This window comes from Oncorhynchus kisutch, linkage group LG1, assembly GCF_002021735.2.
Source record: "Oncorhynchus kisutch isolate 150728-3 linkage group LG1, Okis_V2, whole genome shotgun sequence".
NCBI lineage: Eukaryota > Metazoa > Chordata > Actinopteri > Salmoniformes > Salmonidae > Oncorhynchus > Oncorhynchus kisutch.
This window is the reverse complement of record NC_034174.2, coordinates 57,580,277-57,600,346: the sequence shown is the minus strand read 5'-3', so window position 1 is coordinate 57,600,346 and position 20,070 is coordinate 57,580,277. Positions and strand designations below refer to the sequence as shown.

The following is a 20,070-nucleotide window of genomic DNA, read 5'->3' as shown; positions in this document are numbered from 1 at the left end:
AAAACATACAGCAGATTCTTCAACCTAATTAAAGTCAAGGCAAACAGCAAATTCACTTCTATTATGGAGCTCAAGTTAAATGTTATTAGTCGTACAGGATACACATGGTATACACCGTCCACTGACAATACAACAAAATTAAGAAATAACATATTAGAATACGAACAAAGTAAACGGCTCAGTAGAATATGATTTTTTTGCATAAAATGGAAGGCACAATTGGGATTAAAGGGATTTTTTTTAATTGTGCAGCATTGCTTGTAGATAAACTGTCTCTGAGCCTGTTGGTATCAGACCTCATGCTCCGATACTGTCTGCACAGCAATAAGAGAGTGAACAGCTCATTGCTGGGATGTGTGGTCCTTGATGATGGGGGGGGGGGGCTTTAGCCACCTTAGGAAGTAGAGATGCTCATGCGCCCTCTTACAAGAGTGTTGGACACAGATGAACTTAAAACTGCTGACTCTGTACTGCAGTCCCGTTGATGTGGATTGGGGCATCATTTGTTTTGCTGACATTGAGGGAGAGGTTGTTGTCCTGGCACCACAATGATAGTTCAATTACCTCCTCCTTATAGGCTCACTTGTCATTGGTTATCAGGCCTACAACCGTGGTGTCGTCAGCCAACTTGATGATGGAGTTGGTGTCAGCCTGGGGTCTGCCCGTCAGGAAGTCAAGGATCCAGTTCCAGAGGGTGGTGTCCAGACCCAGGGCTCTGAGCTTGGTGTTGAGCTTGGAGGGAACAATAGTGGTGAATGATGAACTGTGGTCAATGAAAAGCATTCTCACATAGGTGTTATGGCCGTGTGAATAGTGATGGAAATGGCATCTTTTCTGGATCTGTTGGAGAGGTAGGCAAATTGGAGTGGGTCTGTTTGTACATGATCCAGCAATAAAGACTGCTTCTGTGCAAGAGGATTTTTGTTGGCTAATGATCTTGTACAGTTTGCCTTGGTGTTTGCTTGTGGCGGTATGTACACAGGTGTGATAACACGTGAATTCCCTCTGCATTTAGTGGGGTCGGCATTTTAGCATCAGGAACTCCAGGTTCGGAGAACGGGAGCTTGAGATATTTTCAACTTAATTTGACCAGGAATTGTTGATGAAGAAACATACCTCTCCCCCTACTCTTACCAGAAGCCGCAGTTCCGAACGATAAGGAAAATGGAAAAGCCATCTGGTTGAATAGCAGTCGAGTGTATCGTCTGTAAGCCAGGTCTCTGTAGAAACACATCCTTCTGTGATTGAAGCCTTGCTCTGAGTTCAAAGTATTTTCCAGCGATTGGACATTGGCCATCAGGATACTTGGAAAAGGAGGCTGTGTAGCCTGTCCTACTAGCTTGGAAACCCCTTTCCTTCTTCTTCTTCGGTGTTGCCTTTGGTCATCTTGTTTAACAGCAACATGTAAGTCCGCTGTGCAGTGAACAAAGGAGCAAACAAATTATATATATATTTTTTAAAGCCATAAAAAAAGCAAAGTCGAGCAGGAACCGGGAAGACGCTCACCCTCCTCAGAGCCGCCATATGTCTCCATGACAATACGCACATGACAAAGCAATGCCTGCCCACTTTAGAAGAAGACTTTGCAAAGACGTACACACTCCTGGGTCTGACCCTGAACACAAAAAAAAAGACACAAATCATCCACTAAGCCCCACCAGACAATACAACACTGGTGACAACAATACTTCTTGACAATACCAGACCACAAAGGTCACAACAATATATGTTGACAATACCACCCGTGTAAATGTGGATCACTTTCGATACCTTGCCAACTTTTTCTCCTCCAAAGCTGACATAGACGCGAAAATACACCACCTCCTAAAATGTGTCAGTGGAGCCTTTGACAGACATGGGAAATTTGTCTTTGCTGATTGTGATATCTAAACTAAAGTCCTCATTTACAAAAGCCGTAGTTCTCTACACCCTACTGTATGGGGAAACCTGCACCAACTCCTGAAACTGCTCTTGTACACAGCTTAGACTATGGAATGGATGCATTAATAGTTACTTTTCTTGAAGTTATATTTAAGGCATGCAGATATACAGAAAGGATCAATTCAGATGTTTTCAGCTACAATTGTGGTCTGTAACACCACCAAGGACCCTTCTCAGATGATGTAGAGTCTCTGAGAAAACTGTGGGAGACCCCACTAAACTAGGATAATTTTTCCTCACAAGAATCTGACTTTCGGGCCAGAGATATTGAAACTGTAATTTCTTATTTAATCTTTATTAGGACAGGGATTCAATGCTGGGAGTCAGTAAAAAGGTCCTCCAACAACAATTTGAAATGCCTTAGAGCAGGTATTCCCAAACTGGGGTACCGTGTAATGCCATTGAGGGTATGGCAAATTAAAATGTGATCCATAAAAAGAAAAAAAATCTTCACATTTTCAAACAGTACATTTATGTTTTCCAACGGGGATATACATTTGGGTGAGTTTTTTCTCTCGCCTGAGTAGCCTTGTTTCACTTCCAAAAATAAAATTTAACCATCTTGTGTTCAGCGAATAACAACACAATGTCAAATACAGGTAGGAGCATATTGTAAAAAAAAAAATTATCGAGAGACGAGCTTAGTTTTCTTTTACTGCCCATAATTTTCACTTGTCTGACCGCTTGCATGATGACGAGTTTCTCACACAACTGGACTATTTTGGGTGATGTTTTTTCTCGCCTGAAGGATTTGAATTTAGGATTACAGGGACTCTCCGCAACTATATTAAATGTGCGGGACAAAATTTGAGGCTATGATTAAGAAGTTGGAGCTCTTTTCTGTCTGCATTAACAAGGACAACACAGGTCTTTCCACCCTGTATGATTTTTTTGTGTGCAAATGAACTCAAGCTTATGGACAATGTCAAATGTGATATAGCGAAGCACCTGAGTGAGTTGGGTGCGCAATTATGCAGGTACTTTCCCGAAACGTACAACAAAAACAACTGGATTGGATATACCACGGTATTTGTATGCAGGGACTCATTCGATTATAGAACCATCCCATGAGTAAAGATGTAATCCATCCAACTTGAAAACAACATGTATTTAGTTTTATATCAGTAAGGGCTTCAGCACATCTGCAAAATTGGACTGTAGCCTTGTCACAGCCAGGTCAGCAGCTGGGGCAATTGTGTACATAATAGTATCATCTGTATTTTTTTACAGATCGACCAATAGCATTTATATGAACAGTGAAAAGAACAGGTCCTAGTATCGACCCCTGCGCAACAGCTTATGTATCTTAAGAAATGTGGACTGTCAATCACGATGGCCTGAGTTCTGTCACTAACATAGTCATTCAATCATGAACAGAGCTCAAGCCTATTGAGGGACAACTTATTTCAATAAAATAGCATGATGAACAGTATCAACAGATTTTGACAGGTCCACAAACACATTTTAAATCATTGACAAGATCAAAAAAGGTGGTTGCTATAATAGTGCTATGCGGTTTATATTCAAAATACATTTCTCAGATTAAAAAAAATCTAAGTTGTACATTTACCAAGCCACAGATTCTGAACATATTACTGAAGATAAACAGACTATTTAATCATACAAACATACTTAGAGTATGGAATAAACATATTTATAGGTACTTTTGTCATAATTATCCTTTTAAGTTATGCAAAAACACAGAAAAAGCATATTTCCATATTGTTGGTCAAACATGGACATAAGCTACCAAAAACCTTTCTCCCCTCTAATTACTGACGTTGTAGATCCCCTCAAACTACTCAGAAAGACACTTCTGAACAACAAGCACTTTACCTTGTGAGGATCTGACATTTTGGGCCAGAGATATTGGAACTAAAGTGTAAATGCAGTCAAAGTAGATTTTTTTTCAACATGGGCCAGCATCCCTGTGGAACTCTTTCAACAGCTCATTCCCCCTCAGGAGACTGAAAAGATTTGGCATTGGTCCTCAGATCCTCTACAGCTGCGAGAGCATGTTGCATCACTGGTTGCATCACTGCCTGGTATGGCAACTGCTCAGCCTCTGACCGCAAGGCACTACAGAGGGTAGTGCGTACGGCCCAGTACAAAACTGGGGCCAAGCTTCCTGCCATCCAGGATCTCTATACCAGGCTGTGTCAGAGGAAGGCCCTAAAAATGGTCAAAAACTCCACCCCCGTAGTCATAGACTTTTCTCTCTGCTACTGCACGACAATCGGTACCTGAGCGACAAGTCTAGGTCCAAAAGACTTCTTAACAGCTTCTACCCCCAAGCCATAAAACTCCTGAACAGCTAATCAAACACCAACCTGACTATTTACATTGACCCCACCCCCCCCTTACACTACTGCTACTCTCTGTTTATCATCAATGCATAGTCATTATAACTCTACATGTACGTACAGTATTACTACAACTAACCGGTGCCCCCGCACATTGACTCTGTACTGGTACCCCCTGTATATTGCCTCGCTATTGTTATACTACTGCTGCTCTTTAATTACTTGTTACTTTATTTTTAACTTTAACCAACAATGCAGTTTAGAAAAATAAGTGTAAGTAAATATTTCACTGTAAGGTCTACTACACCTGTTGTAGTAGGTGCATGTGACAAATACAATTGTATATTATTAATTATCCTTATGACACATATATACACATACAGTTGAATGAACCAGACTGTGGAGGTCCACCATTTTTTTTCTGAGGTCTTGGCTGATTTCTTTTGATTTTCCCATGATGTCAATCAAAGAGGCACTGAGTTTGAAGGTAGGCATTGAAATACATCCACAGGTAGACTTCCAATTGACTCAAATGATGTCAATTAGCCTATCAGAAGCTTCTAAATAAAGCCATGATATAATTTTCTGGAATTTTCCAATCTGTTTAAAGGCACAGTCAACTTAGTGTATGTACACTTCTGACCCACTGGAATTGTGATACAGTGAATTATAAGTGAAATAATCTGTCTGTAAACAATTGTTGGAAAAATTACTTGTGTCATGCACAAAGTAGATCTTCTAATTGACTTGCCAAAATGACTAAGTGTATGTTATCTTCGACTTCAACTGTACAATTAGAAAGATTATAAGTCATTTCAAGGCTTATTCATACTGTTTTGTTGAATAGGAAATACAGTGCCTTGCGAAAGTATTCGGCCCCCTTGAACTTTGCAACCTTTTGCCACATTTCAGGCTTCAAACATAAAACTGTACAGACAGTTTTATATCTTTATGTTTGAAGCCTGAAGTGTGGCAAAAGGTTGCAAAGTTCAAGGGGGCCGAATACTTTCGCAAGGCACTGTAAAAGTAAAAGTTGCCACAAATATAAATAGTAAAGTAAAAAAGAGAGACCCCAAACTACATAAGAAAAATTTCTTTAAAGTGCTACTTAAGTACTTTACACCACTGCTAGTTATCCTTTATGGCCCTTTCATGATTAACAATTACTTTTGGGGATTACTTAGTGTGGCGTCCCAGTTTTGTGGCCGGGGAAAGCCACTGTTTTGAGTGTCAGCCACGTCCCACAACCCGGAATGTTGGCGGCAGCAAGCTAGGCTACAGGGCTACGACCACACCTGAGGTCACTCTGCCTCGTTAGGCTGCAATGCACCTGGGGAAATTTAAGTGGCTGCTTTAGTTTAGCACAGGGGCTGGACGCCAGAGGCTGAGCTCTACGGACATTTGTTTGAAGCCCTGGACATTGTGTTCTCCACAGGAAGAAGTGACCGGTCTACAAGTGAAGCTGGTAAGCTGGGTAGCAGCCCGGCAGTTAAGGCTATCACTAGGTTCAGTTAAGTGGAGTGGGAGAGTTTTGTTTTTTGTTAATGTTTGAGAACCAGATTTGTGAACCTTTTATTTTGAATAAATATGCTAGCCTAGGTTAAGCTGTGTCCCTGTCATTGTTCCTCCTCATTGCCTTCCTACCAGTCACCTACCAGCCATGCCTATTGAGTCATTCCAGTAGATTACATTTTCAATTACATTTAGGGTGTATTGAACCAACATGGATTAACTTTTAAACTGGGTTAAATCAAGGTTTATCTATTTCTTGTTGCACCAAATTTTAAACCTAGTTTTAAATTAATCGTAGTTAAATTAAATCCGTCCTCTAATCTAAGTTTACACCTAGATTAATTTTAAGCCTGTTGCTCAATTCATTAAAAAATATATATAAACTTAGATTGCCGATTCATTCTAAACTGCCACTTGAGGGGTTTAACTGATCAAATGGCAGCATATCTACTGTGGAGAGACTAAAACGAAAGAGTTCCTCAGAGAATAATTAGAAACAGGTTGAATCCTGTAGTGTTTTATGATAATTAACTCATTATTAGTAGGCTATTTACGTGCCCATTTTGTGCAACAATTGAATTGGAGTTTATGATATGCCCAGCCTTGGTATGAATGATGTTATGCAACATGCTATAACGGGCCTGATAATGGTAACATTGTAGTGAAGTAGCATTAACATTAGTTTTAATGTGCATTATAGGCATTGATATTTACCTGTTATTTATGCTTACTAAATATTGCTGGGTCAAGTTCTCTGTCGTCATCGTAGGGGTTATGGAGAGGGGCAAACTTGCTTGGGAATCATCTCGCATGTCTTCTGGGCGATAGGATTAATTCCCTTGGACGTAGGCCCTCTTCCGGCTCCAGTTTGAAATAGCCCCCCCCCTCTCCTCTGCCGCATCCTTTTTGGCTTCCGCTTTTAATTTATAAACTAGCGAGCTAAAGTTAGCTAACAAATTCGTTTTCTGTCTAGTCTTGGCAAATAATGGATTTTATTTCAAATCAGCCAACCCCTGAGAACCTTTCACGATGGAGTTGCAGTAGTTCTAACATTACATTGTTATTGTTTTATCAAGAAACAGCAACTTTGTGGCCTCATTTGTTTCAACTCACAAAATACCTCATATTGGTGTAACATGTCACTAATCATAGTTTAAAACCGTTATTTATAGATTTGCTGATCCAGATTTAAAATGAAGTGGTGCAACACAGCTCTGATTAATTATAATCCTAGATTTACAAAACCTAGATTACTTCTAATCGATGTTGGTGCAACCCATTCTTAATTACATTTAACTGGTTTAAGGTACTTGCTGAGACCTGCAGATAGACAACATCACCATAATCCACCACTGATGTAAAAGTGCTTTGAATAAGATCCTTTCTGACTGACATTGAAAAACAAGATTAGTTCCTAAAATAAAAAACATTTCAATTTCAGTTTCTTCAGCATATCAATGTGCTGTTTAAAATTCAGCTTTCATCTAACCAAATCCCAAGAAATGTATAGGAGGTGACCCTATTAATTTGCTGGCCTTTTAGAGTTAAACTCTTCAAGTGACTCCTATCTACTTTCAGAGAAGAGAAAATCATATATTTAGTTTGCGTTAAGCACCAGTTTCAATTCGGAAAGTTGATTTTGAACAGCATCAAAAGCCAACTATCCTGAAAAGCCTTCTCAATATTACATGTGCTAGAATAAATAGTGTCATCAGCATACAGATGGAGATTTGCAAAGTCAACAGTCATCCATATATAAGTTATATACAGTGTAAAAAGGATCGGACCTAAAAATTGAGCCCTGGGGAACTCCTTTCGTAAGCCTTCGAAACGCCGATTTCATTCCCTGCTGTGCTAAACACTGTTCTGCCACAAAAGTAGTGTTAAGAACCAATTCAATTCTTCAACACTTAAACCAAAATGTTTTTGTCTACACAACAGCAGGGCAAGGTCAGGGTCGAAAGCCTTTGATAATTCAATAAAAAGTGAAACAGTGATGTTTCTTGTCCTGAGCATCTAGAATATCACCTATAACTTTAGTTACCGCAGTAATGGTACTATGCTTGGCTCTAAAACTGACTGGAATTGAGAACTTATAAAGAAAGTCTTTTCAACTGTCAGTTCACCAGGTTGTCCAAAATCTTTTCCAGTGCAGACAGTTTTGATATGGGACGATAGTTATCCAACTGGGACGGATCTCCAACCTTATGTAAACGTGCGTTCCAGACTTTTGGAATCGTATTATTCACCAATGAAAGATGTTAATATATGAGTGAGAGGGGCAGCAAATTTTTTTTAAAATAAGGGTTAAATTCCAGCTACTTAATATCAATAGATTTGAGTGCCTTTACAACTTCTGAAAACTCAATCTCGGTATAATGAAATGGATGAACCGTAGGCCGGCAGGCAGCAGTCGAGATGTTAGGATGGAGTTCATTATCAAATAAATGCCCAGCCTTAGCAAAATGCTTGTAAAAAATAACAAGCAGTTGATTCTTGTCTGTCACTTAATGGTTTTCCATAATTTTGTCAGGTTGTTGAGGTTTGCCTTGGTAGATTCGTAATAGAAGTTAGATTTCCATTTCCGTATTAACAAGGTGTACTTCTTTCTCAGTGCCCAGAATAACTGCCATTCAGCCTGGGAGTTACCCTTTTTGGCTTTAGCCCATTTGTGTATTTTGTTTTTGGATCAAATCAGATAATTCCTCTGTAAACAAGTCTCTACCTCTTACCCAGTACTTTTTGAGAGGGGCATGTTTATCACAGATACTAGAAAACATGGAATGAAAATAGGAGAATGCCTCCTCTGTCTGGCAAAAACAGCAATCCTATCCCAGTTGCATGCGTAAAGTTCATGCAGGAATGCCTGCTTACAGAACTGCTTAAAATGTTGTTTGACCATGTACCGAGGGGGCAGTTTAGGGATTTTAGGGTCTCTAATGCAAGCAACTGCATAATAATCTCTTAAATCATTAGGGAAAATGCCAATGGCCAAGTACTTATGTGGATTGTTATTTAGAATAACATCAATAAGTGTTGACTTGGAGATGTATTTTGGATTGGGTCTTGTGACTGCATTTATCAATTAAGTAAAATGCAATGTTTTGCACAGTCCTCTTGTGGCCTCGGAGTTTGGAGAGAACCAGTCCCAGTTTAAAATCGCCCATGAGAACCATTTCATTCCCCCCCCCACAACCACGCTGTAGTTTAGCCAGAGAATCCAGAGATTCTTCTTTTGCATATGGAGGTCTATAACATCCTATTAAATCTAAGCTCACAGCTTTCTTTCTCAGCAAGGTGCATTTTTTTGCATTGCAACACAGAAAAGCTGTAGCCAGGAACAACAAGGAATAACAAGGAATTGACTTATGGTTCTCTAGAGCCTGAGCTGAATCAAGACATCTCCTAACTTTCAGTCCTCACTCGGTTGTAAACACATAAATTGCATCCTACAGTACCTAGTGAAAGCTGATGAAATGTCTAATATTTTCTCTGAGTGCTTTAAGTGTGTGTGAGAGAGAGTGTGTGCATGTGTGTGTGGGCGGGGGCCAGCCTGTGTGTGAATGCATGTATGTATATTTTGGTCTATATATCTCCATTGGGATGTTGCTTTTAGTGCATTGTATTGTTTGGCCTGCCGATGGCGTCGCTAACTTGTGCAGGTCTTCTTGTCGTCGTTGAGGGTGTAGCCAGTGTTGCAGCCGCAGGTGAAGGTTCCAGGGGAGGGGATACAGATCTGCTCACAGTCATGCTTCCCCCCGGCACACAGGTCTATGGCTGTATCATACAAAGAGACAAAAATCACAGTTGCTGTTAAGTCAGTAACTGCTGAAACTGTCACTTGTTAAATCCACTTCAAACATTGAAGCTGAAGGGGAGGAGACAGGTTAAAGAAGGATTTTTAAGTCTTGAGACAATTGAGACATGGATTGACTATGTGTGCCATTCAAAGGGTGAATGGGCAAGACAAAATATTTAAGTGCCATTGAACAGGGTATGGTAGGTGCCAGGCGCACTGGTTTGTGTCAAGAACTGCAATGCTGCTGGGATGCTCAACAGTTTCCCGTGTGTATGAAGAATGGTCCACCACCCAAAGGACATCCAGCCAACTTGACTCAACTGTGAGAAGCATTGGAGTCAACATAGGCCAGAATCCCTGTGGATCACTTTTGACACCTTGTAGAGTCTATGCCCCCAAAAATGTAGGCTGTTCTGAGGGCAAAAGTGTGTGTGTGTGGGAGGAGTGCAACTCAATATTAGGTATATTCAGTGTATAGTTCATTAATAATAATACAAAATGATTAAGTTGGCTCATTTCTAGCCCCATTGACAGCCTATACCTTTACAGGTCTTGCCATCCTCGTTGAGAGTGTACCCTGGCAGACACAGGCAGTGGAAAGAACGAGGGGAGCTCTCACAGAGGTGCTCACAGCCATGGTCAGACTCCAGGCACAGATCCATCCCTGGAACCCCAGCAGACAAGCAACAATTCAACATTTAATCACTCTCATCATATTGGCATTAGGAAATATAAGGAAAGTTCCCAAAAGCTAGTGATGCTCTTGTGAGAATTAGATGCTTGATATTGTGCTGCCAAGGATACAACTAATAGCAAGAGCTAAAAATCCCACAGAGCTTTATTCTGACTTGAGTATATTTTTTATTTAATTTATTTAACCTTAACTGACTTACTTAGTTAAATAAAGAACAACATCTTATTTACAATGACGGCCTACCCCAGCCAAACCCTAACAACGCTGGGTCAATTGTGCGCCGCCCTATGGGACTCCCAATCACGGCCAGTTGTGATACAGCCTGGATTCGAACCAGGGTCTGTAGTGAGACCTCTAGCACTGAGATGCAATGCCTTAGACTGCTGCGCCACTCGGGAACATTTTACAAGCTTTGAAAGTCTCAAGTACGAATACAAACCTTTGTGGACACTGGCGATCTTGACACACTTCAGCAACAGTAAAGTGGGATTTGTAAAGTGGGATACTACGGTTGGAACAATAACTTTGATTTATCATGGAAACTGAGTAATGTTGATAATTGCTTATATTGCGCATATCGCTGAACATACACAGTACCATTCAAAAGTTTGGTCACACCTACTCATTCAAGTTTTATTTTATTTTTTACTATTTTCTACTTTATAGAATAATAGTGAAGACATCAAAACAACACATGGAATCATGCAGTAATATATATTGTTCCAAAATATATTTTATATTTCAGATTCTTCAAAGTAGCCACCCTTTGCGACAGCATTGCACACTCTTGGCATTTTCTCAACCAGCTTCAGGAGGTAGTCACCTGGAATGCATTTAAATTAACAGGTGTGCCTTGTGGAATTTCTTTCCATCTTAATGCGTTTGAGCCAATCAGATGTGTTGTGACAAGGTAGGGGTGGTATACAGTCTTTTACCAAATAGGGCTACGTCTATATTATTGCAAGAACAGCTCACCTCATATTGCAGCCCAAATTAATTCTTCAGAGTTCAAGTAACAGACACATCTCAACATCAACTGTTCAGAGGAGACCGCGTGAATCAGGCCTTCATGGTCGAATTGCTGCAATAAAACCACTACTAAAGGACACCAAGAAGAAGAAGAGACTTGTTTGGGCCAAGAAACACGAGCAATGGAAAATTTGTCCTTTGATCTGATGAGTCCAAATTTGAGATTTTTGGTTCCAACCACCGTGTCTTTGTGAGATGCAGAGTAGGTGAACGGATGATCTCCGCATATGTGGTTCCCACCGTGAAGCATGGAGGAGAAGGTGTGATGGTGTGGGGGTGCTTTGCTGGTGACACTATCAGTGATTTATTTAGAATTCAAGGCACACTTAACCAGCATGGCTACCACAGCATTCTGCAGCGACACGTCATTCCATCTGGTTTGGACTTAGTCCCACTATCATTTGTTTTTCAACAGGACAATGATCCAACACACCTCCAGGCTGTGTAAGGGCTATTTGACCAAGACGGAGAGTGATGGAGTGCTGCATCAGATGACCTGGCCTCCACAATCACCCGACCTCAATCCAATTTATATGGTTTGGGATGAGTTTGACTGTTGAGTGAAGGAAAAGCAGCCAACAAATGCCCAGCATGTGGGAGAGCCTTCAAGACTGTTGGAAAAGCATTCCTCATGAAGCTGGTTGAGAGAATGCCAAGAGTGTGCAAAGCTGTCATCAAGGTGGCTGCTTAGAAGAATCTAAAATCTAAAATATATTTTGATTTATTTCACAGTTTAGATTTTTTCACACTTTTTCTACAATGTAGAAAATAGTAAAAAATAAAGAAAAACCCTTGAATGAGTAGGTGTGTCCAAACTTTGACAATAATTCGATAATATCGCTTATCGACCCAACCCACCGCAGAGCTTGTCCTGGAACTGCAGGCCAAACTGGTAGATCAGGTCAAAAGACTCCACCAGGAAGACATGGTCCTCAATGGGCGGCGACGCCATAGCACGCAGCGAGGTCAAATCCGCCCGAGCAACGCCCACCGCATAGATCTCGATTCCCTTGTCTCGAGCCTCGGCTGCTACCTCCACCACGCGGTCCTGGGGCCGCCCGTCCGTTACGATGATGGCCACATTGGGCACCTTGGGTCGGTCGCCCTCGGATGCCGTGAAGGCATGGTTCATGACGTACTTGATGGCCAGGCCCGTCATGGTGCCCTGCGCCAGGGGGACGATCTCATTGATGCCTTTCACCATGCCCTGCAGCTTGCCATGGGTCTTGAGAGAGAATTCGTTCTGGACCTAGAGTCATAGAAATATGCAAAGCATCAGTCACCTCTTCATATGCAGGGTTTGCATGTCTAGCTATCTCTATTTAGGTGCAACTGAGTCTTCACCAGTGGCATTTAGCCTTTACAAGAACTACAACTGGAAAGGGAAGCCAAGCTAAGAATTCATCAAGAATGATCTTCCCTTTCCAAGCGTAGTTCTTCACTAATGTGTATAAACAAAAGGATAAATTGTGAAGTTGATAAGAGGTTGTTGGACCTGGCTGGAGTACTGCACCACGCCCACTCGGGTGGCATTCGCCTCCATGTCCAGCATGTGGATGATGTCAATCATGAACTTGCGCATGGTCTCAAACTCGTGGGGCCGCACACTTCGAGAGCTGTCAATAATGAACATGAGGTCCACTGGGCCAGACTTGCACTTCTGCTCCGGTCCTGGTTTAGGCGAAGTGAGAATGTGTGAAGCCAGAGTGGGAAATCATGAATATCACATTAGCTACGGCATAAGCAGACAATTAAACAGTAGTTTTGTATTAATTTCATTAACTTCCTTGCAACGCCAGTTCTCATTTTTATGTATTCTTGGAATAAAATATAAAATGCAAGAAGCAATTGAATGTGGGCTGAACTGCAATCCATTCATGGTCTTTTTATTACTTCACAGTTGGACTCGGCTAACCTTCTTTAGGCCTAGCCACAGCCATGGTGGCCAAGGCTAGCAGGACAGACACACAGACACACAGCTGTCTCATGTTTAGGGTGCTGGTCTGGGAGCCGGACCTCTCGGGGCTGAGTTTAGGCAGGCTTCAAACTGCACCGCAACGAGAGAACACAGAACAAAACAGGTCATCGAGAGTACTTTACCACCAGCACATTCCTGCGATAAAAACCTTGACACCAATCAGATGGCGGAGGTACAGAGGAGTAATTCCTATCCTAATAGACGGCTGCACACAGGACTAATGTGTGAAAGGTATGCTGTCAATTCAAAACAAGCATTATAAAAGAAACTTCTCTTCTTCAGTCCTGAGAGAGGTGTCCAGGTGAAATGTATCGTTATCGCTCAGATAATTGTACCTTGAATAGGAGTCATTCATTGGCCTCATTTTGGTCAATTTGTGAATGCCCAATGGGAACAACTTCCTCAGAGAGCGTAGACAGACATCACATCAAAGACAACTGTGCCATGTGCTTTTCCTACTTGGCAGTGAAGTTTGAGTGAAGGAAACATTAAACCAATGCCAATTGACATGAGCCGGCAAGCTCTCTGATATGAAAATGGATGTCAAAGTCAACAGACTAAGTTCATAGATAGCAAGAGAGCGATATAAAGAAAGGAGGGATACAGCAGAATAAAGTGAGATGGAAAGTAATCAGGCTTCCATCCTACTCTAATTTTTTTCAAATGTCAACAAAACAAAAAGACGCTAGACAAGGTGGGATCTTCTTGTGTCGGTAAAATGAATTATGCGAGAAATGTTGGTGGAAACGCTTTTATGCACAAATATTGATTTAACCATCATATCGAGTAAAGTTGATGATATGTTGTGTGGTCCTCCCACTATGACTTGTCGAGAAAGCATGCAGTTTATTTGGCTACAGATGAGTTGCTGAATATTTGCAAGAAATGTAGAATGTTTACACGAAAATCTGTCACCAATTAACAGTCGTGAAGAGGACCCGACAGAGTACGACAAAGCCTATTCCCCCTCAGGAGACTGAAAAGATTTGGCATGGGTCATCAGATCCTCAAAAAGTTCTACAGCTGCACCATCGAGAGCATGGTTGCATCACTGCCTGGTATGGCAACTGCTCGGCCTCCGACCACAAGGCTCTACAGAGGGTAGTCCACAGACCCACTCCAAAAGGCTTTCGGAGCCATCATCGACTCAGTGGGTTTTGTCCAACATGTCTCTGGACCTACTCACTGTCACAGTCATACTCTGGACCTAGTTTTGTCCCATGGAATAAATGTTGTGGATCTTAATGTTTTTCCTCATAATCCTGGACTATCGGACCACCATTTTATTACGTTTGCAATTGCAACAAATAATCTGCCCAGACCCCAACCAAGGAACATCCAAAGTCGTGCTATAAATTCAAAGACAACACAAAGATTCCTTGATGTCCTTCCAGACTCACTCTGTCTACCCAAGGACGCGGGTAGTCTGCACAACTCTGCCAGGACCTAGGATCAAGAGAGACGTTCAAGTGTTTTAGTACTATATCTCTTGACACAATGATGAAAATAATCATGGCCTCTAAACCTTCAAGCTGCATACTGGACCCTATTCCAACTAAACTACTGAAAGAGCTGCTTCCTGTGCTTGGCCCTCCTATGTTGAACATAATAAACGGCTCTCTATCCACCGGATGTGTACCAAACTCACTAAAAGTGGCAGTAATAAAGCCTCTCTTGAAAAAGCCAAACCTGGACCCAGAAAATATTTAAACAACGAATCGGCCTATATCGAATCTTCCATTCCTCTCAAAAATGTTAGAAAAGGCTGTTGCACAGCAACTCACTGCCTTCCTGAAGACAAACAATGTATACGAAATGCTTCAGTCTGGTTTTAGATCCCATCATAGCACTGAGACTGCACTTGTGAAGATGGTAAATGACCTTTTAATGGCATCAGACCGAGGCTCTGCATCTATCTATCCTCGTGCTCCTAGACCTTAGTGCTGCTTTTGATATCATCGATCACTACATTCTTTTGGAGAGTTTGGAAACCCAAATTGGTCTACAACGGACAAGTTCTGGCCCGGTTTAGATCTTATCTGTCGGAAAGATATCAGTTTGTCTCTGTGAATGGTTTGTCCTCTGACAAATCAACTGTATATTTCGGTGTTCCTCAAGGTTCCGTTTTAGGACCACTATTGTTTTCACTATATATTTTACCTCTTGGGGATGTCATTCGAAAACATAATGTTAACTTTCACTGCTATGCGGATGACACACAGCTGTACATTTCAATGAAACATGGTGAAGCCCCAAAATTGCCCTCGCTAGAAGAATGTGTTTCAGACATAAGGAAGTGGATGGCTGCAAACGTTCTACTTTTAAACTCGGACAAAACAGAGATGCTTGTTCTAGGTCCCAAGAAACAAAGAGATCTTCTGTTGAATCTGACAATCGATCTCTATTTTGAAGAACATATCAAGACTGTTTCAAGGACAGCTTTTTTCCATCTACGTAACATTGCAAAAATCTGAAACTTTCTGTCCAAAAATGATGCAGAAAAATTAATCCATGCTTTTGTCACTTCTAGGTTAGACTACTAGAAAATGTATTGCGCAACTAACTTTGTTTTTATAATTTTACACATTGATTTTGGGATCCACCCTGTAAAAGTAATTCTACTTTCTACCCGGATAAAGCACTAAATAAATAAACTTCAGTTAGTGATAAATACGGCTGCTAGGATCCTGACTAGAACCAAAAAATGTGATCATATTACTCCAGTGCTAGCCTCCCTACACTGGCTTCCTGTCAAGGCAAGGGCTGATTTCAAGGTTTTATTGCTAACCTACAAAGCATTACATGGGCTTGCTCCTACCTATCTCTCTGATTTGGTCCTGCCGTACATACCTACACGTACGCTACGGTCACAAGACGCAGGCCTCCTAATTGTACCTAGAATTTCTAAGCAAACAGCTGGAGGCAGGGCTTTCTCCTATAGAGCTCCATTTTTATGGAATGGTCTGCCTACCCATGTGAGAGACACAAACTCGGTCTCAACCTTTAAGTCTTTACTCAAGACTCATCTCTTCAGTGGGTCATATGATTGAGTGTAGTCTGGCCCAGGAGTGTGAAGGTGAACGGAAAGGCTCTGGAGCAACAAACCGCCCTTGCGGTCTCTGCCTGGCCGGTTCCCCTCTTTCCACTGGGATTCTCTGCCTCTAACCCTATTACAGGGGCTGAGTCACTGGCTTACTAGGGCTCTTTTATACCGTCCCTAGGAGGGGTGCGTCACTTGAGTGGGTTGAGTCACTGATGTGATCTTCCTGTCTGGGTTGGCGCCCCCCCTTGGGTTGTGCCGTGGCGGAGATCTTTGTGGGCTATACTCAGCCTTGTCTCAGGATGGTAAGTTGGTGGTTGAAGATATCCCTCTAGTGGGGTGGGGGCTGTGCTTTGGCAAAGTGGGTGGGGTTATATCCTTCCTGTTTGGCCCTGTCCAGGGGTGTCATCGGATGGGGCCACCGGATGGTGTCTCCTGACCCTCCTGTCTCAGCCTCCAGCATTTATGCTGCAGTAGTTTATGTGTCGGGGATCTAGGGTCAGTTTGTTATATCTGGAGTACTTCTCCTGTCCCATCCGGTGTCCTGTGTGAATTGAAGTATGCTCTCTCTAATTCTCTCTCTCTTTCTTTCTCTCTCTCTCGGAGGACCTGAGCCCTAGGACCATGCCTCAGGACTACCTGACATGATGACTCCTTGCTGTCCCCAGTCCACCTGGCCGTGCTGCTGTTCCAGTTTCAACTGTTCTGCCTGTGATTATTATTATTTGACCATGCTGGTCATTTATGAACATTTGAACATCTTGGCCATGTTCTGTTATATTCTCCACCCGGCACAGACAGAAGAGGACTGGCCACCCCACATAGCCTGGTTCCTCTCTAGGTCTTTTCCTAGGGTTTGGCCTTTCTAGGGAGTTCTTCCTAGCCACCGTGCCTCTACACCTGCATTGCTTGCTGTTTGGGGTTTTAGGCTGGGTTTCTGTACAGCACTTTGAGATATCAGCTGATGTACGAAGGGCTATATAAATAAAAGTGATTTAGTGCATATGGCCCAGTACATCAATTGGGCCAAGCATCCTGCCATCCAGGATCTCTATACCAAGCGGTGTCAGAGGAAGGCCCTAAAAATTGTCACTGACTCCAGCCAACCTAGTCATAGACTGTTCTCTCTGCTACCGCACGGCAAGCGGTACCGGAGCGCCAAGTCTAGGTCCAAAAGGCTTCTTAACAGCTTCTACCCCGAAGCCATAAGACTCCTGAACAGCTAATCACATGGTGATCAGCTAATCAAATCAAAAAATGTTTTTTTTTCAAAAACAAGGATATTTCTAAGTGACCCCAAACTTTTGAACAGTAGTGTACATATTATCTTGACTAACCCCCTGTAAATAGCCTCTCTTCTGTTATTTTCTGATGCTCTTTAATTATTTATTATTTTTCAAATTTTTACTTGACTGCATTGTTGGTTTAGTAAGCATTTCACTGTATGGTCTACACCTGTATTTGGCGCATGTGACAAATAAAATTGTATTTGATTTAGTTCGAGCAAATGAAGGGGTAGACAGAGGTTTATTAAGACAGACACGAAGATGGAGAGATCAGGACCTCGCTAAGAGCCCACATCCAGCTGAGAGAGACCCATATGCATTGTGATCTTGATCCAGTGATCCAGTGCAGAACTCTAGAAGTGTGTTTCAGTAGCCTCCTTCTGTAAGTGCATGTGTGCAGGTACAAAGATGCCGAAGTGTGCCCCACTACTACCTAACTAACACAACAGTGCCCATACTACCAGGCCCCCTATTCTCACAGGTCACACCACAACAAATACACTGTAATTATGCATTAAGAAAAACATTCAGTGCACTTTACTATTCCCCTGTTAATCCACTGCACTGAATGGACTGATACAGTGTCTATATGGGTGGTGGAATTCTACATTATATAATGGTATAAGTTGTGAATTGCATACAGTATAATATGTAATTGGATGTTAAATACTGGAGCAGTAATCAAGCAATTATAGCACAATTGACAAAAGAAAAAGAAGACCTAGCCTACTATACTGAATGAAAATATGAACGCAACTTGCAACAATTTCAAAGATTTTACTGAGTTACAGTTCATATGAAGAAATCAATCAATTGAAATGAATTAATTAGGCCCGGATCTATGGATTTCATATGACTGGGAATACAGATATGCATCTGTTAAATTTTTTTTTTACCTCATAATGGGCTTCAGGATTTCATCACGGTATTTTTGTGCGTTCAAATTGCTATCGAAAAAATGCAATTGTGTGTGTTGTCTGTAGCTTATACCTATCCGTACCATAACCCCACCACCACCATTGGTTCACAACGTTGACATCAGCAAACCACTCGCCGACACGACGCCATGCACATGGTCTGCAGGTGTGAGGCCGGTCGGATGTACTGCCAAACTCTCTACAATGACGTTGGAGGCGGTTTATGACAGAGAAATGAACATTAAATTATCTGGCAACAGCTCTGGTGGACATTCCTGCAGTCAGCATGCAAATTGCAAGCTCCCTCAATTTGAGACATCCGTGGCATTGTGTTATGTGATAAAACTGCAGATTTGAGATTGTCCATTTATTGTCCCCAGCACAAGGTGCACCTGTGTAATGATCATGCTGTTTATTCAGCTTCTTGATATGCCACACCTGTCAGGTGAATGGATTATCTTGGAAAAAGAGAAATTCTCACTAACAGGGATGTAAACATATTTGTGCACAACATTTGAAAGAAATAAACTTTTGTGCGTATAGAAAATGTTGTGTTTGTATTTTTGTTCAGTGTAGGTATGAAAATGAACAGATTGAACTTTGCATACGATTCTTCATCACATGGGAGTAGCTAAAGTAGGATGGAAGAAGATATGTACAGTTGAAGTCGGAAGTTTACATACATCTCAGCCAAATACATTTAAACTCAGTTTTTCACAATTCCTCTCATTTAATCCTAGTAAAAAAATCCCTGTCTTAGGTCAGTTAGGATCACCACTTTATTTTAAGAATGTGAAATGTGAAATGAAACTTGGGTCAAATGTTTCAGGTAGCCTTCCACAAGCTTCGCACTGTAAATTGGGTGAATATTGGCCCATTCCTCCTGACAAAGCTGATTTAACTGAGTCAGGTTTTGTAGGCCTCCTTGCTCGCAGGGGCTTTTTCAGTTCTGCCCACAAATTTTCTACAGGATTTCCTCCTAACATAACGATGGTCATTTTGGCCAAACAGTTCTATTTTTGTTTCATCAGACCAGAGGACATTTCTCCAAAAAGTAGATCTTTGTCCCCATGTGCAGTTGCAAAAGGTAGTCTGGCTTTTTATGGCGGTTTTGGAGCAGTGACTTCTTTCTTCCTGAGCGGCTTTACAGGTTATGTCGATATAGGACTCGTTTTACTGTGGATATAGAAACTGTTGTACCTGTTTCCTCGCATTGTCACAAGGTCCTTTGCTGTTGTTCTGGGATTGATTTTCACACCAAAGTACGTTCATCTCTAGGAGACAGAACGCGTCTCCTTCCTGAGCGGTATGACGGCTGCGTGGTCCCATGGTGTTTATACTTGCGAACTATTGTTTGTACAGATGAACGTGGTACCTTCAGGCATTTGGAAATTGTTTCCAAGGATGAACCAGATTTTTTCTGAGGTCTTGGCTGATTTATTTTGATTTTTCCATGATGCCAAGCAAAGAGGCACTGAGTTTGAAGGTAAGCCTTGAAATACATCCACAGGTACACCTCCAATTGACTCAAATTATGTCTATTAACCTATCAGAAGCTTCTAAAGGCCATG

The 20,070-nt window shown here is 41.7% G+C and overlaps 1 protein-coding gene across 2 annotated transcripts in view; it reads right to left on the bottom strand.

Moving 5' to 3' along the window:
• The window catches only part of LOC109890922 (matrilin-4-like), a 38,278-nt gene that overhangs the window by 15,229 nt on the left and 2,979 nt on the right, over positions 1–20,070 (bottom strand). For both annotated transcript variants that reach the window (XM_020483072.2, XM_031827597.1), the window contains exons 2-6: positions 13,194–13,325; positions 12,774–12,949; positions 12,137–12,527; positions 10,097–10,219; positions 9,411–9,533 (exon numbers count right to left, since the gene is read on the bottom strand). In XM_020483072.2, the coding sequence (XP_020338661.1) occupies positions 9,411–9,533; positions 10,097–10,219; positions 12,137–12,527; positions 12,774–12,949; positions 13,194–13,266 (886 nt within the window). In that variant the 5' untranslated portion in view covers positions 13,267–13,325. The remainder of the gene's footprint in view (positions 1–9,410; positions 9,534–10,096; positions 10,220–12,136; positions 12,528–12,773; positions 12,950–13,193; positions 13,326–20,070) is intronic.